Genomic DNA, 24,218 nt, shown 5'->3' with positions numbered 1-24,218 from the left:
GAAATCATGCTGACTTCCTGGCTGTCAGTCAAACTTGACTTGGTTCTAAGAGAGTGTGGGTGGAGAAGGAGTTGAGGATGGAGGGCAAGATGCAATTCACAGATGTATTCTAATGTTTAGAAAATGTATATTTTGTTTATATTAATATTCATAACCTTATTCAATGCCATCTACTTTTCTGCACTCATTAGCAGTCTTGTTTTTTAATAATACTCAACTAAAAATACATGGATTCTTTAAAAGACATTATGCATATTTACTTAGGGTTTACTGATATATTAAAAGTGTTTAGCAGGGAGAGGTTTGGAAGATGGTGGCGCAGGAGGACACTGGGCTCACCTTATCCTGCTGATCAGTTATATTCCACCCATATCTGCCTAAATAACCCAGAAAGCTGCCAGAAGACTAGCAGAACAGACTCTCTGGAGCCAAGTGTAGACAAGAGGCTCACAGAAGAGGGTAGGAAGGGCAGAGAGGCGGTGCGTGCTACACGGACTGGCGGGAGGGAGACGGGGTGGTGGAAGGGCAGCCTGCCCAGCAAGGCGGAATCCCCGAATCTGGCTTGCAAAAGCAGAGGGGCTGGACTTTGTGAGTTCTGAGAGCCAGCAGGACTTACCATCTGGAATGTTATAAGTCAACAGCTCTGCTCGGAGAGCGGGAGGGCGAGAAGACACCCAGAGGGAAAGGTGTTGAGCCCTGGAAGACAGAGCTCAGCTTGGCAGGGAACAAAGGCGCTGGCCAGGGCCATCTCCCTCTCCCATCCCACACAAAATCCCAAAGGGAACCAGTTCCCATCACTGAACTTGCTTGCACAGTGCAAACACCGAACGCTGTGCTTCTCTGGACCCATCCCTCAGATGGGTCTGCCTGCCTGCCTCCCTCCCAGTGCTAAAGGGCCCCTCCCGCAGGGGACCACAAAGGGCAAAGCAAGCTAAATCTGCCCCTCCCACCCCTGAACACCTTGCGGATCCACCCCGGCTAATACACCAGATCCCATCAAAGCAGTACCACAAGCCTGGGAGTGTGCAAGTAGCCCAGACAGGGGCCACACCACTCCACAGTGAGTCCTGCCCCTGGGAGAGGAGAAGATAAGGTACACACCAGTCTGACTGTGGCCTCAGCGGTGGGCTGGGGACAGACATCAGGTCTGACTGTGGCCCCGCCCACTAACACAAATTACTCCAGACAGCACAGGGGAAGTGCCCTGCAGTTCGAGGCCACCCCAGGGACTATCCAAAATGACGAAATGGAAGAATTCTGCTCAAAAGAAACTCCAGGAAGTAGTGAGACCTAACGAACTGATCAAAAACGATTTAAGCAATATAACAGAACGAGAATTTAGAATAATAGTCATAAAATTAAACAATGGGTTTGAAAAAAACAATGGGTTTGAAAAAAATATAGACGACAGCAGACAATCTATTGCTACAGAGATTAAGGGACTAAGAAATAGTCATGAGAAGCTAAAAAATGCTATAAACAAGGTGCAAAATAAAATGGAGATGACCACAGCTCGGATTGAAGAGGCATAGGAGAGAACAGGTGAAGAAGAAGATAAAATTATGGAAAAAGAGGAAGCTGAGAAAAAGAGAGATAAAAAAAACCAGGAGTATGAGGGAAGAATTCGAGAACTAAGTGATGCAACCATGTGGAACAATATCCGTATCATGGGAATTCCAGAAGAAGAGGAAGAGAGAGAAAGGGGCTGAAGGTGTACTTGAACGTATCATAGCTGAGAACTTCCCTGATCTGGGGAAGGAAAAAGGCAGTGAAATCCAAGAGGCACAGAGAACTCCCTTCAGATGTAACTTGAATGGATCTTCTGCAAGACATATCATAGTGAAACTGGTAAAATACAAGGATAGAGAGAAAATTCTGAAAGCAGCTAGGGATAAACACACTCTAACATATAAAGGGAGACCCATAAGGCTAGTAGCAGACTTATTTACTGAAACTTGGAAGGCCAGAAAGGAATGGCAGGAAATCTTCAATGTGATTAACAGAAAAAAAAATATGCAGCCGAGAATCCTTTATTCAGCAAGTCTGTCATTTAGAATAGAAGGAAAGATAAAGGTCTTCCCAAACAAACAAAAACTGAAGGAATTCATCACCACTAAGCCAGCCCTACAAGAGATCCTAAGGGGGATTCTGTGAGTGAAATGTTGCAAGGACCACAAAGGACCAGAGACATCACTACAAGCATGAAACCTACAGACATCACAATGACTCTAAACCCATATCATTCTATAATAACACTGAATGTATATGGACTAAATGCTCCAACCAAAAGACATAGGGTATCAGAGTGGAAAAAAAAAACAAGACCGATCTATTTGCTGTCTACAAGAGACTCATTTTAGACTTGAGGACACCTTTAGATTGAAAGTGAAGGGATGGAGAATCATCTATCATGCTACTGGAAGTAAAAAGAAAGCTGGAGTAGCCATACTTATATCAGACAAACTAGACTTTAAATTAAAGGCTTTAACAAGAGAGGAAGAAGGGCATTATATAAGAATTACAGGGTCTATCCATCAGGAAGAGTTAACAATTATAAATGTCTATGCGCCGAATATGGGAGCCCCCAAATATATAAAACAATTAATCACAAACATAAGCAACCTTATTGATAAGAATGTGGTAATTGCAGGGGACTTTAATACTCCACTTACAACAATGGATAGATCATCTAGACACAGGATCAATAAAGAAACAAGGGCCCTGAATGATAAATTGGATCAGATGGACTTGACAGATATATTTAGAACTCTGCATCCCAAAGCAACAGAATATACTTTCTTCTCGAGTGCACATGGAACATTCTCCAAGACAAATCACAGCATAAGTATAAAATAATTGAGATCCTACCATGCACACTTTCAGACCACAATGCTATGAAGCTTGGAATCAACCACAGGAAAAAGTCGGGAAAACCTCCAAAAGCATGGAGGTCAAAAACACCCTACTAAAGAATGAATGGGTCAACCAGGCAATTGGAGAAGAAATTAAAAAATATACAGAAACAAATGGAAATGAAAATACAACAATCCACACACTTTGGGATGCAGTGAAAGCAGTCCTGAGAGGAAAACACATTGCAATCCAGGCCTATCTCAAGAAACAAGAAAAATCCCAAATACAAAATCTAACAGCACACCTAAAGGAAATAGAAGCAGAACAGCAACACCCCAAACCCAGCAGAAGAAGAGAAATAATAAAGATCAGAACAGAAATAAACAATATAGAAAACTGTATTGCAGTTCAATGTAGAAAACTGTAGAGCAGATCAATGAAACGAAGAGTTGGTTGTTTGAAAAAATAAACAAAATTGATAAACCTCTAGGCAGGCTTCTCAAAAAGAAAAGGGAGATGACCCAAATTGATAAAATCATGAATCAAAATGGAATTTTCACAACCAATCCCTCAGAAATACAAGCAATTATCAGGGAATACTATGAAATATTATATGCCAACACACTGGACAACCTGGAAGAAATGGACAAAATCCCAAGCACCCACACAAATTCAAAACTCAAACAGGAAGAAATAGAAAGCTTGAACAGACCCATAATCAGCAAAGAAAATGAATCAGTTATTAAAACTCTCCCAACAAATAAGAGTCTAGGACCAGATGGCTTCCCAGGGGAATTCTACTAGACATTTAAAGCAGAGATAATACCTACTCTTCTCAAGCTGTTCCTAAAAATAGAAAGGGAAGGGAAACTTCCAGACTCATTCTATAAAGCCAGTATTACTTTGATTCCTAAACCAGACAGACACCCAGCAAAAAAAAAAAAAAAAAAAAAAAAAGAAGTATAGGCCAATATCCCTGATGAATATGGATGCAAAAATTCTCAGTAAGATACTAGCAAATCAAATTCAACAGCATATAAAAAGAATTATTCACCATGAGTAAATGAGATCAAGTGGGATTCATGCCTGGGCTGCAGGGCTGGTTCAATATTTGCAAATCAATCAATGTGATACATCACATTAATAAAAGAAAAGAAAAGAACCATATGATCCTGTCAATCGATGCAGAAAAAGCATCTGATAAAATTCAGCATCCCTTCTTAATAAAAACGCTTGAGAAAGTCAGGATAGAAGGAACATACTTAAACATCATCAAAGCCATTCATTAAAAACCCACAGCTAATATCATCCTCAATGGGGGAAAATTGAGAGCTTTCCCCCTGAGATCAGGAACACAACAGGGATGTCCACTCTCACCGCTGTTGTTTAACATAGTGTTGGAAGTGCTAGCATCAGCAATCAGACAACAAAATGAAATCAAAGGCATCAAAACTGGCAAAGATGAAGTCAAGCTTTCACTTTTTGCAGATGACATATTATACATGGAAAACCTGATAGACTCCACCAAAGGTCTGCTAGAACTGACACATGAATTCAGCAAAGTCGCAGGATACAAAATCAATGTAAAGAAATCAGTTGCATTCTTAAACACTAATAATGAGCAAAAGAAAGACAAATAAAGAAACTGATGCCATTGACAATTGCACCAAGAAGCATAAAATACCTAGGAATAAATCTAACCAAAGATGTAAAAGATCTGTATGCTGAAAGCTATAGAAAGCTTATGAAGGAAATCGAAGAAGATACAAAGAAATGGAATAACATTCCATGCTCATGGATTGGAAGAGTAAATATTGTTAAAATGTCAATACTACCCAAAGCTATCTACACATTCAATGCAATTCCAATCAAAATTGCACCAGCATTCTTCTCAAAGCTAGAACAAGCAATCCTAAAATTCATATGGAACCACAGAAGACCTTGAATAGCCAAAGTAATATGGAAGAAGAAGATCAAAGCGGGAGCCATCACAATTCCAGACTTTAGCCTCTACTACAAAGCTGTCATCATCAAGACAGTATGGTATTGGCACAAAAACAGACACACAGACCAATAGAATAGAACAGAATCCCAGAATTAGATCCACAAAAGTACGGCCAACTAATCTTTGACAAAGCAGGAAAGAATATCCAATGGAAAAAAGACAGTCTCTTTAACAAATGGTGCTGGGAGAACTGGACAGCAACATGCAGAAGGATGAAACTAGACCACTTTCTTACACCATTCACAAAAACAAACTCAAAATGGATAAAGGACCTGAATGTGAGACAGGAAACCATCAAAACCCTAAAGGAGAAAGCAGGAAAAAACCTCTCTGACCTCAGCCACAGCAATTTCTTACTTGACACATCCCCAAAGGCAAGGGAATTAAAAGCAAAAATGAACTATTCGGATCTCATGAGATAAAAGGCTTCTACGCAGCAAAGGAAACAATCAACAAAACTAAAAGGCAACCAACGGAATGGGAAAAGATATTTGCAAATGACATATCAGATAAAGGGTTAGTATCCAAAATCTATAAAGAGCTCACCAATTCCACACCTGAAAAACAAATAATCCAGTGAAGAAATGGGCAGAAAACATGAATAGACACTTCTCTAAAGAAGACATCCAGATGGCCAACAGGCACATGAAAACATGCTCAACGTCGCTCCTCATCAGGGAAATACAAATCAAAAGCACACTCAGATATCACCTCATGCCATGCAAAGTGGTCAAATGAACAAATCAGGAGACTATAGATGCTGGCAAGGATGTGGAGAAATGGGAACCCTCTTGCACTGTTGGTGGGAATACAAACTGGTGCAGCCGCTCTGGAAAATAGTGTGGAGGTTCCTCAAAAAATTAAAAATAGATCTACCCTATGACCCAGCAATGGCACTGCTAGGAATTTACCCAAGGGATACAGGAGTACTGATGCATAGGGGCACTTGTACCCCAATGTTTAGAGCAGAACTTTCAACAATAGCCAAATTATGGAAAGAGCCTAAATGTCCATCAACTGATGAATGGATAAAGAAATTGTGGTTTATATACACAATGGAATACTACATGACAATGAGAAAGAATGAAATATGGCCTTTTTTAGTAACGTGGATAGAACTGGAGAGTGTTACGCTAAGTGAAATAAGTCATACAGAGAAAGACAGATACCATATGTTTTCACTCTTATGTGGATCCTGAGAAACTTAACAGAAGACCATGGGGGATGGGAAGAAAAAAAAAACAGGTTAGAGAGGGAGAGAGGCAAAGCATAAGAGACTGTTAAAAACTGAGAACAAACTGCGAGTTGATGGGGGTGGGAGGGAGGGGTAGGTGGGTGATGGGTATTGAGGAGGGCACCAGTTGGGATGAGCACTGGGTGTTGTAGGGAAACCAATTTGAAAATAAATTTCATATTAAAAGAAAATGAATAAAAGTGTTTACTGATATGCTACCTAGTCATTAAAAATAGTGGGGAAATATAGTTATGTTTCTTAATGGGCTATATCCTATATTCTGCACATTTGAACAATACCTGCATGTAAAAGTCTATGGTTAGTCAAATTTAAATAAATTTTAAGAAAAGCTACCAATAATGTTGTTAAAGTCAAGGCACTTATATAAAACACACGATCATAACACAAATAGAAGTTCTTAACTAGAGTTAAGGGAGGTATGTGTATTCTTGAAAATTATATAATTTTTTTTTTCTAGAGGAAGACTTGCAAAAGTATTTGTTGTCAATCCAACTTAACAAGTCAGTCAGCAAATTTAAAAAAATTTTCATGTATAACTTCACTATTTGCTTATTAAAGACTATATGTAAATCAGGAACCAGAAATGAGCTCAAAATCAAAGTAACATGCAACATAACCAAAACTAAAATACAGTACAACATAGAGATGTTGATATTTCTATCAAATAACACTATTTTTTAAAGTTTATTTTTGAGAGAGTGTGCACACACACATGCACACATACGAAGGGGCAGAGAGAGAAGGAGGGAGAGAATCCCAAGCAGGCTGTTGCAGAACCTGACATGAAGCTTAATCTCATGAACCACGAGATCATGACCTGACCCGAAATGAAGAGACCAGCGCTTAACTGACTGAGCCAGCCAGGTACCCCTCAAATAACACTATTAAACATGTTATAGCTGCCTTGGGATTCATTTCTATGACACTGAACAAAGAGCTGATTGAGCCAACTGAGCAAAGAGCAGTAATGACAACAAAAAAACAGGTAAGTCCAATGAAAAGATGTTATACAGTAATTTATTGTCATATTACTATGTGCCCAATAGTGTACTTTATTCACATTGTGTTCCTCACTATAGTCTTGGGAGGTGGATACAATTGTCACTGAAATTTGACAAATGAGGGAGCTGAGGCCTCTGGACATGGTGACATGTCATCTGGATTCTGAGGAAGAAGTTGAGGTATTTATTGGCAGAATGAAGGAAAAGTAGGAGGAGAGTGGGCTTTAAACTCCTAGGTAGTGGTCATCCAGACTACTTTACTACCTAATACAAAATTCTTTTTAATAATAACTGACAAATGATGAAAGAGGCATACATGCTTTGGAAGTTCCTAACCAAAGTGAACTTGATTTACAGTGTAGAATCTTAAGGAAAACAGAGATTCATGTGTCCTCATCTGGCAAATTCACAATAGATGTTACTCTTCTTTGAAATTATGATGTAAGTAGAAATGGTTTTTAGTATTCAAGTTTTAAGAGGTCAGGTTAACTCCCAATTTTTTTTGTTCCATCATTTAGAAATGTATGAAGACTTCACGATAATCACTAGTTGGTATCCTTTAGAAAAGCCTCAACAGACTTCCTTGTTTTGCATGTTACTCCTGCAAACAGGAGTCCTTAAGTTCAAATTATACTTTAAACATAAATGTCATAAATGGCCCCTTCTTGTGGTAAGGAATTGACCACATGCCATGTATAATACTGGAAAAGACACCTTTTAAATCTTTAATAGTTCTGAAGACAATACAATTATATTCAGGTATGGGAAATTAATATGACTAGGTTAGAGAGAGGGGAAGAATTTGAAAGATGAAAAGAATCTTACCAAAGTCTGCAAATGCTGACTGTCCAATCACCACCATATTTTGAGGTTTTTCAAATACAGTACTGACAGAGAAATTTCCATCCTGTTAATGGCAGAAATGTTTGGATTAGACTATTATAATCCATTCATCTGTCAAGTGTGAAACAAAGCATTTTAACTGAGGCAGGGAAATAAATAATTTAAGGCTTTTGTTGTACTACAAAAAAAACTATTCACTTTCCTGTTCTACTTTTACCATAAAAAAAAAAGAAAGAAAAAGCAACTGCTGTGAGTTGATAAAAATTGCCTGGAGTGCTTTCCTTGCCTTCCGGTGTTATATTCTTTACTAAATCTTCATTATAATTTCAGACATAATGAGTGTCTTCTCCTTTCAAGTACTGTGGAAATAGGAGTGTACTTGGTATATTCTTTATATTTGGAAATATAAAGAAGTATAAAAAATAGATCCTACCTTCAGGGAGCTTCCAGTTCAATTGGGAGATAAGATATGTCAAGAAAATAGAACTTCTGAAGGTAACACATAAGTGGTACAAGTAAGTAGCAAAGACACTGTTTTATAGATTTCAAAGGAAGAAGACTTCTATTGTTTACAATTAAGAAAAAATATCAAGATTCAAATGAGATGAGGGATGACTGGGTGGCTCAGTTGGTTGAACATCTGACTTGATTTTGGCTCAGGTCATGATCCCAGGGTTGTGAGACAGAGCCCTACGTCAGGCTCTGCACTGAGCATGGAACCTTCTTCTTATGATTCATGCTTTCTCTTTCTCTGTCTCTGTCTCTCTCTCTCTCCCTATCTCTCCCCCAACCCATGACCCTCTCCCTGGCTTGTGTGCGATCTCTTTCTCTCTCTCAAAAAAAAAAAAAAAGATTCAAATGAGATGATAATTCCATGGATCCTTAAAGGGCCATTCATTAGCAACTCAACTCAAGTTTGTGTATCATTGTGAAAAGGGAAAAAAGGATTACAACAACTGGTAGGTGCTAAGGAGAGGAGGCTAAGCTAAACAAGAAAGAAAACCCATTAGAGATCCTTTGTTTCAGTTACTCTTTCCAAATGGAGAATTGCCTTTCCTTTCTATAATTTTATTTATTCATTCATTCATTTATACAGCACAAGCAGGGGAGAGAGACAGAGAGAGAGAGAGAGAGAGGGAGAGAGAGAGAGAGAGAGAGAGAGAGAGAGAGAGAGAGAGAGAGAGAGAGACAGAGAGAGAGAATCTTAAGCAGGCTCTACGTTAACTGCAGAGCCCAACATGGACCCCGAATCCATGACCGTGGGATTTGACCTGAGCCAAAATCAAGAGTTGGGCACCCAGGTGCCCTCCTTTTCTACAATTTTAGATTACAACACCAGAAAAATCAACCAAAAAACTGAATTTGGAGCACTTAATTCTATACAGAGCATTCTTTTTATCATTGACATTTCTACTCACTATTTGACATACTGACTTTGATTACTATATACTTTATATAGATAACTATATGTTGAAAATATTATAAAAATTAAAAAATTTTCTAAGGATACTGCAGATTTGCAAGTTAATTTTATAAGGAGTCACTTCTGCTATTTTAGAGAAAGGCACTGCTGCATTGAAAACATGAAGACCAAATGCTCGAGGAACATGAGTAAGTGGGTAAGATTTGTCTTGTGACAAATCAAGTATTTTCCAATCATTTTAACAGTGTTATCTGCATGCAGAAACATGTTTCCCCTACGATTACTAAAGTATCTGATATACTTTTTGAATGATGCTTCTATAGAAATCTTATTTACATAGTGTCTTAAACTTATGATTCCCCTCCAGTCTTATGGAGTACCTGAAGTTACATTACAGATATATCAAAGGTGCCAAATCTCTGACTGAAGTTCCCACTGCCTTTGCACTTTAGAACATCATAGCATATGTTCACTCTGTAGAGTGGACATAATGGTTCTAGGATAAATGGAAAATCTCTTTTAAACTACATCAGCTTCACGTTAACATAAAGAGGAATGTCAACTCATTATACTGATTCAAGTGAACAAATTACTCCAGTGAAGTTCTGTTAAACTTAATAAGTATATGTAGAAGTGTTTCTGGATATAACCTCATGGTGCATTTCCATCAAGAAACACTGAGTACTTCCCAGGTGATGGTCTCCCATGTCTAAGATGCCATATTAACCCCGAACCTCAGTAGAACAAAAGCAATAGTTCCTTTCAGTCACTGGGGAAAAAGAACATATTCTTGCTACAGTGAGAGCATGCAAAATACATTATATATATGACATAATTAGGGGAAGATAATACTTTATCAAATTTAACTTCCCTTTATTATCATTAGTTATTCTTTGCTCTAATTGGTAATAGAGAAGTATATAACTCAATCTCAATTCAGATTAGTATCATTTACATATTTAATATTTGATAAAAATGATTCTATAAACTTTATCAACATGTTATTACTCTTATTAGATAACACATTTTAAAGTGAAGTATGACCATACTTATTTTCACTTTTAACTTTATTTTTTTTTTAATTTAAATCCAAATTAGTTAGCAGATAGTGCAACAGTGATTTCAGGAGTAGATTCCTTAATGCCCCTTACCCATTTAGCCCAACCCCCCTCCCACAACCCCTTCAGTAACCCTCTGCTTGTTCTCCATATTTAAGAGTCTCTTATGTTTTGTCCCCCTCCCTGTTTTTATATTATTTTTGTTTCCCTTCCCTCGTGTTCATCTGTTTTGTCTCTTAAAGTCCTCATATGAGTGAAGTCATATATTTGCCTTTCTCTGACTAATTTTGCTTAGCATAATACCCTTCAGTTCCATTCACGTAGTTGCAAATAGCAAGACTTCATTCTTTTTGATTCCAAGTAATACTCCATTGTATATATATACCACATCTTCTTTATCCATTTACCCATTGATGGACATTTGGGCTCTTTCCTTACTTTGGCTATGGTTGATAGTGCTGCTATAAACATGGGGGTGCATGTGTCCCTTCGAAACAGCACATCTGTATCCCTTGGATAAATACCTAGTAGTGCAATTGCTGGGTCATAGGGTAGTTCTATTTTTAATCTTTTGAGGAACCTCCATACTGTTTTCCAGAGTGGCTGCACCAGCTTGCATTCCCACCAACAATGCAAAAGACATCCTCTTTCTCCACATCCTTGACAACATCTGTTGTTGCCTGAGTTGTTAATGTTAGCCATTCTAACAGGTGTGAGGTGGTAGCTCATTGTGGTTTTGATTTGTATTTCCCTGATGATGAGGGATGTGCAGCATTTTTTCATGTCTCGGTTGGCTATCTGGATGTCTTCTTTGGAGAAGTGTCTATTCATGTCTTTTGCCCATTTCTTCACTGGATTACTTGTTTTTTGGGTGTTGAGTTTGATAAGTTCTTTATAGATTTTGGATACTAACCCTTTATCTGATATGTCGTTTGCAAGTATCTTCTCCCATTCCATCGGTTGCCTTTTAGTTTTACTGATTGTTTCCTTTGCTGTGCAGAAGCTTTTTATTTTGATGAGGTCCCAAAAGTTCATTTTTGCTTTTGTTTCCCTTGCCTCCAGAGACATGTTGAGTAAGAAGTTGCTGCGGCCAAGATCAAAGAGGTTTTTGCCTGCTTTCTCCTCGAGGATTTTGATGGCTTCCTGTCTTACATTTAGATCTTTCATTCATTTTGAGTTTATTTTTGTGTATGGTATAAGAAAGTGGTCCATGTTCATTCTTCCACATGTTGCTGTCCAGTTTTCCCAGCAGCACTTGCTGAAGAGACTGTCTTTATTCCATTAGATATTCTTTCCTGCTTTGTCCATACTTACTTTCAAACATGAAATTGCTTTGTACCTATCTAACGTAGGAAATACTAGCATATAATCAAGACTCTTTCATACCTAGAGAGCAGAATAGACTAATGGAAAGGGCACTAGATGTAGAGTTAGATGACAGGGGTTCTAGTCCCGCTTTCATTGGTAAGTTGTATCACTTTGGAACAGCCACTTACTGTTGTGGGTCTCAGCTCTAAGCCCTTAGAAGGGGATAAACATGTGGTCTACTTGAGGGTTCTATATGGTATCAATGCAATGACAAATTAGAAAGTATTCTACAAAATGTAAAGTTATTAGGCACTTATATAGTATTTTTATAATGGTAGTCCTATTCTTAGGAGCTAAGAGTACCTTTTTCATGGACTGCTATTTGACATGAATGCACTATACTTGGTCTCATTCTTTACCATGCTGTTCTCACTGGTCTTCACTGTTGAACCATTAGGGGTTCTGCTGCAGCTATGTCTTTTGCCTTTCCTTTTGTCTGTACAACGAACGACTTACAGGTAGAAATTTGAGAAACAGATTTCCTAGTTGAACTTCCGGCTCCACTGTTTGCTAGCTTTCAGGTCCAAATAAGTTAGCTCTACTCTAAAAGCATCTGTTTACTTATCTTGAAAATGTATTTTTACAAAGTTTTGTGAAGATTAGTGAGATAGTCCATATAAAGTGCTTAGTAGAATATATGCAGACAGTATGGATTTAGTAAACATTAACTATTATCACTAGTAGGAACACTAATAATAATACCACTATTCCTGCTACAAACACTACCATCTGCCATTGAAGCAGCTAACCCACTGCCAGTGACAGAGGACACTACCTGCCAGTTTCTGCTTAAATTCCAACCACAGGTGCAATGTTATAACAAGTATCTTTTTTTACAGATGGCTACCCATGCATTGGCCTATATGTTTTAATATTTAATGTTAAAATTGTTATATTTACAATGTTTGAGAAAATGACCAAGAAGTAATATCTGATGACTATTTTGTGTTTACATCTTTATTCATATAAAGTAATGATTCTCAACGGGGGGTGATTTTGTTCTCCAAGGACACTGGGCAATGTCTGGAGATCTTTTTGATTGTCAAAATCGGAGGTAGCTACTAGCATCTAAGTGAGTAGAAGTCAGAGAAACTGATAAACAACCTACAATGCATAAGACGGAACTCTATGATAAAGAATTATCTGGCCCCAAACGATAATAGTGTCAAGACTATAAGTTTCTAACATAAAGGGTGGTAGGTATTGCCCAAGGGTCTGGCTTTGCCATTTTTGTCCTTAGTCTTTTCCTTTGTGACACTTACCTAGTCTGTTCCTTGAACTCTAGTCCTATATTTCTTTTTTTTTTTTTTAATTAAAATTTTTTTTTAAAAATTTAGTTCCAAGTTAGGTAGCATATGGTGCAACAATGATTTCAGGAGTAGATTCCTTAATGCCCCTTATGCATTTAGCCCATGCCCCCTCCCACAATCCCTCCAGTAACCCTCTGTTTGTTCTCCATATTTAAGAGTCTCTGATGTTTTGTTTCCCTCCCTGTTTTTATATTATTTTTGTTTCCCTTCCCTTATGTTCATCTGTTTTGTCTCTTAAAGCCCTCATATGAGTGAAGTCATATGATATTTGTCTTTCTCTGTCTACTCCTACATTACTAATTGCCTTCTTGATATGTCTCTTATCTGAAATAATTTTTTTTTCCTACCTCAAATTAGATATTTCATTTGTCTTTTCTCTGGTCACTAGTACAAAACACAAATTACCCTTGCATTGATAAATATTTTTCATATTTATCCCTTCTAGGCCATTCCCAATACTTTATTCCTTTAATCATTCACCTCTTTCCCAGGTTATAGTAAATTCCACCTAAGTTATCTCCCTGCTTTCAGATTTTTCATGCAAACTTATCTGATATGCAGTAGTAAGATAATGGCAACAATGAGAACTCTGTTCATCTCACCTTCAGTCCTAAAAGGTTTAGAAGCTTCTCAATAAATATTTAAAAGATTAAATTACTTAGTTTCGAAGTCAAAGCTTCTGCTGATCTTGTCTAAACCAATTCTTCTTATCTTACCTTCCAGTATCTTTTCATGCTCTGGGCCAAACCAGCCATGTTCAACTCTCTGAATATGTCCTGGGTTCCTGTGTACTTCCTTCCCCATTTCTTTCTCTCACTTCCAACCCCTAACATCCTGCTCATTTGTACTGGCCATTTCAAATACCACATCTTTATGGAGTCTTCCCTGATGATCTTTGGTAGACCAAACAGAAGCAACTGCTCTGTCTCTGAGCTACTTGTAGCATGAGGTTTGTATACCTCATTATACCAGCCAGAGCTGCCCATACTTAGCCTTCTTGGCCTATAAGCTCCATTCATTTCTGTGCCTCCCAGAGCACCTGCATGGGACTGTGTACACAATTCACATTCTAATGAGATTTGCTAAAGCTCTAGTTCTACTACCTAATATGGCTTTATAGATATTTGGAGGGTTTTTTTTGGTCAACTAGTGTATCCTACAAATTGTTTGTCCAATCTCTAACTGAAAATAATCCTCCATTTAACAAAATCTACACTTTATTTAAACTAGTTAATACTAAGTCTACATTTCCCTTAACTGTACCAGTGACTTATTGTCAATATGGGTATATTACTGATCCATCTGTTTTACTGCAAGAGCAGCCCTTAGTCTCTACTGCCCATCACTTACTTTATTAACTTTCTTTAAAAGAAAACAATAGAAGAGACCAAATAAATATCTGGTCTCTTCTTGAAGGTTTTCCCCTACTACATTGCTTTACTAGGTTTAATTCCAAAGGCTGCCATGATTTGCAAGACCAGGAAACTTCCCTAATATACCCGACTTCTCTAATATATAACAGAGAGTCAGACAAAATGAAGAAACATAGGAATATTTCTTAAATGAAAGATATAAAGCCACAGCAAAAGATCTAAATGAAAATAAGATAAACAATATGCCTCATAAAGAATTCAAAGTAATGGTCATAAAGACACTCACTGGACTTGAGAAAAGAGTGTAGAACCTTAGTGAGACATTCAAAAAGAGATTGAAAATATAAAAAAGAACCAATTAGAGAACAAGAAGATAATAACTGAAATTAAAAAAGCACTAGAGGGAATTAATAGACGATCAGAGGAGAGAGAAGAACAAATTAGTGACCCGGAAGACAGAGTAATGGAAAGCAACCAAGCTGAACAGCAGAGAGAAAGAAGAATAATAAAAAATGAGAATAGACTTATGGAAGTCAGTGACATCATCAAGTGTAATAATATTTGCATTATAGGCATCCCAAATGGAGAAGAGACAAAGGGGCAGAAAATTTATTTGAAAAAATAATAGCTGAAAACATCCCTTGGTGAAAAACATTTGGTGAAGAAAACAGACATCCAGATTCGGGAGGCACAGAAAGCCCCCAACAAAATCAACCCAAGCAGGTTCATAATGATACACATAATAATTAAAATGGCATAAAGTACTGATAAAGAGAGAATTTTAAAAACAGTAAGAGAAAACAGTTACATTCAAGGGAAACTACATAAGGCTTATAAGCTTATTTGCCAGCAGAAAGTTTGCAGGTCAAAAGGGAGTGGAATGATATATTCAAAGTACTGAAAGGAAAAACCTGCAACCAAGAATATTCTACCCAACAAAGTTAACATTCAGAAGAGAAAGAGAGATAAAATGTTTCCTAGACACACAAAAGTTAAAGGAGTTCATCAACACTGAGCCTTCTGAGAAATGTTAAAGGCAATCTATGAATGGAGAGAGAAGGCCATAATAATTAGGAGTAAGAAAATTATGAAAGGAAAAAATTTCACAGGTAAATACAAACATAAGGAAAGCAGATTAATCACTTATAACACCAGTACAAAAGTTAAAGGGGACAAAAAGCAGTAAAATCAATTATATCCGTAAAAACCAGTCAAGGGACTCATAAAATAAAAGGATGATGGGGCACCTGGGTGGCTCAGTTGGTGAGTGTCCACTTCAACTGAGGTCATGATCTCACTGTTCGTGAGTTTGAGTCCCATGTTGGGTTCTGTGCTGACAGCTCTGAGCCTGGAGTCTGCTTCAGATTCTGTGTCTCCCTCTCTCTGCCCCTCTCCTGCTCACACTGTTTGTCTCTCTCTCTCAAAAAGAAATAAACATTAAAAAAAAAATAAAATAGGATGAAACGTATTATGTCATGTATGTAAAACATAGTGGGGGGTGGGGAGTAAAAACTTAGTGCTTTTAGAATGGTTTAAATTTAAGTGACCATCAATTCAATACACAGTATTGTATGCATAAGATGTTATATATAAGCCTAAAGGTAACCATGTAATCAAAAAATTACACAAAAAATATACACAAAAAATAAAGAATAAGTAATCCAAGCATATCACTAAAGAAACCCATCAAACCACCAGGGAAGACAACAAAAGAAGAAAGGAACAGAGAAGAACTACAGAAACAGACATAAAACAAGTAACAAAATGGCAGTAAGTACATACCTATCAATAATTACACTGAATGTAAATGGACTGACTACTGCAACTAAAAGACACAGGATGACAGAATGTGTAGAAAGGCAAGACGCAGCTATCTGTTGCCTATAAGAGACTCATTTCAGACCTAAAAACACATGCAGATTGAAAGTAAAGTGAGGAAAACAATTTACCATGCAAATGCAAGTGAAAAGAAAACTGGGGTAGTAAAACTTGTATCAAAGAAAAGAGACATTAAATAAAAGACTGTAGGGGTGCCTGGGTGCCTCAGAGGGTTAAGCGTCAGACTCTTGGTTTAGGCTCAGGTCACGATCCCACTGTTTCATGGGTTTGAGTCCTGCATCAGGCTCTGCACTGGCAGCATGGGGCCTGCTTGGGATTCTCCCTCATTCTCTCTCTGACCCTCCCCCACCAGCACTGTGTCAGTTTCTCTCAAAATAAATGAATAAACTTATTTTATTTTTTATATGAAATTGTCAAATTGGTTTCCATACAACACCCAGTGCTCATCCCAAAAAATGCCCTCCTCAATGCCCATCACCCACTTTCCCCTTCCCTCCACCCCGCATTAAATAAACTTAAAAAAAAAAACCCAAAACACAAAGACTGCAACAAGAGACAAAGAAGGGCACTACATAATGATAAAGCAAACAATCCAACAAGAGTATGATACAGCTAATTGTAAATATTTATGTACCCCACATGGTAGTACCTAAATACATAAAGCAAATACTTACAGACATACAGGAAAAATCAACAGGAATACAATAATAGGGAGCTTTAACACCCCACCTACATCAATGGATAGATCATCCAGACAGAAAATCAACAAAGAAGCAATAGCGTTGAATGACATACTGGATGGACCTACAGCAGTGGAATACTCATTCTTTTCAAGTGCACGTGGACCATTCTCCAGATTAGATTACATACTGGGTCTCAATAAATTCAAATAGACTGGAAGCACATCATGTATCTTTTCTGACTACAACATCATGAAACTAGAAATAAATCACAAGAAAGAATCTGGAAAGGACACAAATACATAGAAGCTAAGTGATATGCTACTAAACAATGAATGGGTCAAGGAAGAAATCAAAGAGAAAATAAAAAAATACTGCAGACAAATGACCATAAAAACACAAGAATCCAAAATGTTGGGGATGTAGCAAAAGCGGTTCTAAGCAGGAAGTTTACAGTAATAGATGCCTCGAGAAACAAGAAAAATCTCAAATAAGCAACCTAACCTTACACCTAAAGGAGCTAGAAAATAAAAACAAATAAAATCCCAAACCAGTAGAAGGAATTAATAAAGATTAGAGCAGAAGTAAATGAAATAGAGATTAAAAAACAAGAGATCAATGAAACCAGAATCTGATATATTAAAAAGATCAACAAATATTGATAAATCCTTAGCCAGAGTCATAAAAAAATCAGAAATGAAAGAGGAGTGCATGGCGACATGCAGAAGAGTGAAACTAAACCACTTTCTTAAACCATACACAAAAATGGATGAAAGACCTAAATGCGAGACAGGAAATCATCAAAATCCTAGAAGAGAACACAAGTAGCCACCTCTTTGACTTCGAACACATGAACTTATCAGACATGTCACCAAAGGGAAAAAAAAGAAAACATGAACTATTAGGACCTCATCAAGATAAAAAGGACAGCAAAGGAAACAAAACGAAAAGGCAGCCAACGGAATGGGAGACTATATTTGCAAACAACGTATCTGATGAAGGGTTAGTATCAAAATCTACAAAGAACTTATCAAACTGAACACTCCAAAAAACAAACAACTCAGGTATGAAATGGGCAGAAGCCATGAATAGACATTTTCCCAAAGAAGACATTCAGATGGCTGACACATGAAAAGATGCTCAGCATCACTTATCATCAGAGAAATGCAAATCAAAACCATGATGAGATTATCACCACACACTTGTCAGAATGGCTAAAATTAACAACACAAGAGACAACAGGTGTTGACAAGGATGCAGAGAAAGGGGAACCCTCTTGCACTGCTGGTGGGAGCACAAACTGGTGCAGCCATTGTGCAAAACAGTATGGGAGGTTTCTCAAAGAACTAAAAATAGAACTACCTATGATCTAGCAAGTGTACTATTAGGTATTTACCCAAAGGATACAAAAACACAGATTTGAGTAGATGCATGCACCCCAATGTTTTTACAGCAGTAGTATCAACAATAGCCAAACTATGAAAGAGCCCAAATGTCTATTGACTAATGAATACATAAAGAGGATGTAGTATATATATACAATGGAATAGAACTTAACCATCAAAAAGAATGAAATCTTGCAACAATGTGGATGGAGGTAGAAAGTAAAATGCTAAGTGAAATAAGTTAATCAGAGAAAGACAAATACCATATGATTTTACTCGTATGTGGAATTTAAGAAACCAAACAAATGAAGCAGAAAAAGGAGAGGGAAACAAACCGAATGAGACAATACAACAAACGATATCTTAATGATAGAGAACAAACTGTGGGTTGAAGGAGGGAACTGGGGGGGGACATGGGCTATATGGGTGATGAGTATTAAAAGGAGGGCACTTGTTGTGATGACCACTGGGTGTTATATATAAGTGATAAATCACTGAATTCTGCTACTGAAATCAATATTGCAATGTATGTTAACTAAAATTTAAATAATAAAAAGAAATGAAAGTGGAGAAATAACAAGTGATGCCACAGAAATACAAAGGATTATAAGAGAAGAGTGAGTGAAAAATTATATGTCAACAAATTGGACAACCTAGAAGAAATGGCTAAATTCCTAGAAACTATAACTTCTTAAAACTGAATTGGGAAGAAATAGAAAATTTGACCATACCGATTACTAGCAGTGAAATTGAATCAATATCCAAAAAACTCCCAACAAACAGAAGTCCAGAACCAGATGGCTTCACAGATGAATTCTACCAAACATTAAAAGAAGAGTTAATACCTAATCTTCTCAAACTATTCCAAAAAACAGATGAGAAAGGAAAGCCATCCAATTCATTTTATGAGGCCAGCATTACCCTGATACCAAAACCAGAAAAAGACACTACAAACAATGAAAATTATAGGACACTAACTCTGATGAACATAGATGGAAAGGTCCTCAACAAAATATCAGCAAACCGAATCCAATATACATATAAAATCATTCACCATGATTAAGAGGATTTATTCCAGAGATGCAAGTGTGGTTTAATATTTTCAAAGCAGTTAATATGATATGTCACATTAACAAGAGAAAGGATGAAAACCATGTGATCATATCAGCAAATACACAGCAAGCATTTGAGAATGTACAACATCTATGCAAGATAAAAACTCTTAACAAAGTAGTTTTAGAGGAAACCTACCTCAACAAAATACAGGTCATATACGAAAAACTCATGGGTAATATATGCAATGATGAAATGCTGAGCTTTTCTCTAAGATCAGGAAGAAGACAAGAATATCCAGTCATCACTTTTATTCAACATAGTACTGGAAATCCTAGCCATGGCACTAAGACATCCAAATCATCCAAATTGGTAAGAAGTAAAATTTTCACTATTTGCAGATGATACGTATAGAAAAAAAAACCTACTAAAATATGTACCAAAAATCTACTAAAACTTATAAATGAATTCAGTAAAGTCACAGGATATAAAATTAATATACAGACATCTGTTGCATTTACATACCCTAATAATGGAGTAGCAGCAGGAGAAGTTAAGAAAACAATCTCTTTTACAACTGCACCAAAAATAATAAAATACTTACAAATATACATATCCAAGAAGGTGAACGACATGTACTCCAAAAACTATAAAACTCTGATGAAACAAACTGATGATGACACAAACAAATGGAAAGGTATTCCATGCGTGTGGATTGGAAGACCCACTGTTGTTATAATTTCGATTATACAGTCTACAGATTTAATGCAATCCCTATCAAAATACAAATAACATTTGTCACAGAACTAGAACAAACAATCCTAAATTTGTATGGAATGAATAAAAGACCCCAAATAGCCAAAGCAATCTTGAGAAAGAAGAAGAAACCTAGATATATCACAATCGCAGATTTCAAAATAGAGTACAAAGCTATAGTAATCAAAGCAGTGTGGCACTGGCACAAAAATAAACACATAGATTAATGGAACAGAATATAGTCCAGATATAAACCCACACTTATATGTTCAAGTAAGAATATATAATGGGAAAAAGAAAGTCTCTTCAACAAATGGTATTGTGAAAACTGGACAGCTAAATGCAAAAGAGTGAAACTGACCACCTTACACCATACAGAAAAATTAAATACAAAACAGTTTAAAGACCTAAATGTGAGACCTGAAACCATAAAATTCCTTGGAAGAAAACATGTGGTAACTGCTTTGACATTGGCTGTAGCAATATTTTTCTAGATATCTCTCCTCAAGCAAGATAGACAAAAGCGAAATTAAACTATTGAGACTATACCAAAAATCAAAAGCTTCTGCACAGTAAAGGAAACCATCACCAAATCAAAAAGGCAACTTACTGAATGGGAGAAGTTATCCAACGGGATATAATAGGAAATGATATCCAAAAAGGGGTTGAAATCCAAAATATATAAATACCTTATATAACTCAACATCAAAAAACCCAATAATTTGATTTAAAAATGGGCAGAGGAACTGAATGGACATTTTTCCAAAGAAGAAATAAATGGCCAACAGACACTTAAAAGATGTTCAACATCACTAATCATCATGGAAATTAAAATGATCATTAGATCATTTTACACCTGTCAGAATGGTTAAAATAAAAAACGTAAGAAATAACAAGTGTTGGCAAGGATGTGGGAAAAAAAGGAACGCTCTGTGTATTGACTGTAATGCAAATAGATGCAGCTACTGTGGAAAACAGCATAGAAGTTCTTCAAAAAGTTAAAAATAGAATTACCATATGGCCCAAGGATTCCACTCTAGGTATCAACCCAAAGAAAATAAATGTACTAATTTGAAAAGATATATGCACCCCTATGTTTACTGCATCAGTATTTACAATAGCCAAGATATGGAAGCAACCCATGTATCCATTCACAGATAAAGAAGAGGTGATGTATATATGCAATGGAATATTACTCATCCATAAATACAAATGAGATCTTGCCATTTGCAATAATATGGATGACTCTGGAGGGTATAATGATAAAAAACATTAGTCAGAGAAAGACAAATATCATATGATTTTACTCATACGTAGAATTTAAGAAACAAACGCATAAAGAAAATGAGAGAAATTAAAAAATAGCCTCTTTAATATAGAGAACAAACTAGTTGCCAGAGGGGAGGTGGGTGAGGGGATGCCTGACATAGATAAAGGGGATTAACAGTACAATTATCCTGATAAGCACTTAGAAGTGTATAGAGTTGCTGAATCATCATACTGTACACCTGAAATGAACATAACACTGAATGTTAATTATACTTAAATTAAAAAAAAATCTAACCTAGGGCAAAAGAAAATCAGCCTAGGCTGAGAGGATATCAAACAGTTAAAAGTATTTCATAATTTTATTACACCTTATATTTATGTGCAATGAGGCTTTTTGTCCTCCATATGGATATAGATTAATCAAAATGATTGATTTTCTCATATCTAATACCTCAAGATTCACTTTAGGTATTGTTTTCAAGGCCACCTAAAAAACAAATATCCCCAGCAGTGGGAGATTTAATTTATAGTAATAATTAAGTATATAACAATCATATTTCTAATATCAGTAGAAGAAATATAATTAATTTTTTAAAAAGTAAAGAAAAATAAATTGTTCTGGTTTAGTTATATTTCTCACTTTCCCATGTTAAGAAAAAAGAAGGATCAAGTTGTTTACTGTAGAAGTAGCATTTAGAAGTCCTGCTCTTATCTACACATAGCTTCTCCACTCATCCTAGTTTCCTTCTATGAAGAAATTTGAGTCATGACCAACATCAATTACTATCCTTTACTTGAAGGCTAATAATGAACTTCCTTCCACAAACTTGTACTGTACATTTTTTGAGATATGCTTATTTTCCATCCATATTTAATAAAAAATGTAAAATGTTATGGGTTTAATTTGAATTGAATAAAACACAATCATCAGTAAATAGATGAGAAATTGAGAGATCTAAAATTACAATTTGTTAAGTGTCTACTGGGTACCTGGCACTTCACACACATTGTTTCATTTAATCTTCACTTTCACATTACATGAAGCAGACACTCTTATTCTCATTTTGCATATGAGGAAAGTCAGGTTCAACACTTGACCATTACTTGATGAAAGTCAGTTGGCCAATTTGGCCCGTCCTCAAATCCTGTCTTCTGTTACATAGCATGAAATTCAATTTTAAGACTTAGAGTGTTCTATTCTTCATTAATTAATATTTCATACAATCTACATCAAGCTAAAAGTAAAATAAAATAAAATCATCAGTTTGGGAGTCTTCTACTTGCAATTAAAAATATATATATATATTGGGAAAGACTCCTTAATCCTGGTCAAGTTGGCAGTCAGTTTAGTGTGTGTTGTTCTTATTATTTTATATAAGCCTGAAGGCAAGGAGGAAAAATTAGTCTTTTACAAAAGGGTTTTTTTCAATAAACCATCATGCTGACAAATTAAATGATAGTAACCTCTCTCAACAGCTGACAGCCTAGCAGGGGCCCTGTTAACATTCACATTAGGGCAGACTGATTGGTTTAATTGGCAGTCATGCCTAAAAACCTGCAGAGGAATTGATGCTGAATGAATCATTTCCTTCAGCAATATTCAGCAGTTTGAATGCAGCAATGCAACCAAAGGCTCTTAAAGTTGTTCTATTTATTGTTGAAACCAACCAACCAAGTGATTACTTTCATTTTATTTTCTAAAATTGTGTGCTTTTACTGAAAGCCATCATTTAAAAATGCTTCAAAGAAAAGACTTCTTACCACATTTTCCCATATCTCAAACTGGAAGGTACTAGAGGCAGACAATGTCGTGAGGAACAAATCTAGAAGGAAAATAATAGAATTGTAAGTGTTGTTACTGATGTGTACATTTAAAACAGGAAGAAATGCAATACATAAAAATAGTTAATACAGTTGTACTTAAACATATTTTAAACTATATTTTAAGGAGCTTGATCCCATCAAAGAAAGCAAGCAGATGATCCTGTACTTGTAAATTAAGGAAAATGTATTTAAAGGGTGAATTTGGTGTTAATCCTTCAAAAGCATTCTTTCTTTCTTTTTAAAATATTTATTTATATTTTGGGAGAGAGAGAGAGAGAGAGAGAGAAAATGGACAGGAGAGGGGCAGAGAGTGAGGGGGACAGAGGATCTGAAGAAGACTCTGCGCTAATGGTAGAAGCCTGATGCGGCGCTCAAACTTTGAACTCACAAACCATGAGATCATTACCTGAGCTGAAGTCAGATGCTTAATCGACTGAGCCATCCAGGTGCCCCAAGCATTCTTTATTTTTAAGAGTGGTTATGCCATAAGAGGCTCTTAAATACAGAGAACAAACTGAGGGTTGATGGGGGGTGGGAGCAGGGAAAGTGGGTGATGGGCATTGAGGAGGGCACTTGTTAGGATGAGCACTGGGTGTTGTATGGAAGCCAATTTGACAATAAATTATATTAAAATTTTTTTAAAGTTAAAAAATAATAAAAATTTTCATTTCTGAATTAAAAAAAATAAGAGTGGCCATGCATACTAACCTTTTTATGACACACATTTTTAGGTTAAGGTAGACTATATTAAAAAAATATTCTAGTCAGAATCACATTGTGCTTTCTCAACTTAAAAGCTATGTTTCCTTATATGTCATAGCTGAGTTTCAGAATTATTTTAAATAACAGTATTTTAGCACAAAAATCTTTAGTACTCATGTTAGATGAACAACAAATTATATTCAAATTTTGAACAGAATTGT

At 36.4% G+C, this 24,218-nt stretch overlaps 1 protein-coding gene across 2 annotated transcripts in view; it reads right to left on the bottom strand.

Moving 5' to 3' along the window:
• Positions 1-24,218, bottom strand: part of ITFG1 (integrin alpha FG-GAP repeat containing 1) — a 340,878-nt gene that overhangs the window by 233,815 nt on the left and 82,845 nt on the right. For both annotated transcript variants that reach the window (XM_015062061.3, XM_027044499.2), the window contains 2 exons: positions 23,233-23,294; positions 7,940-8,021 (listed from right to left, as the gene is read on the bottom strand). In XM_015062061.3, coding sequence (XP_014917547.2) covers positions 7,940-8,021; positions 23,233-23,294 — 144 coding nt within the window. The remainder of the gene's footprint in view (positions 1-7,939; positions 8,022-23,232; positions 23,295-24,218) is intronic.

This window comes from Acinonyx jubatus, chromosome E2 (assembly GCF_027475565.1).
Source record: "Acinonyx jubatus isolate Ajub_Pintada_27869175 chromosome E2, VMU_Ajub_asm_v1.0, whole genome shotgun sequence".
NCBI lineage: Eukaryota > Metazoa > Chordata > Mammalia > Carnivora > Felidae > Acinonyx > Acinonyx jubatus.
Note: the sequence above shows the minus strand (reverse complement) of the source record. Positions and strands in the feature narration are given on the sequence as shown.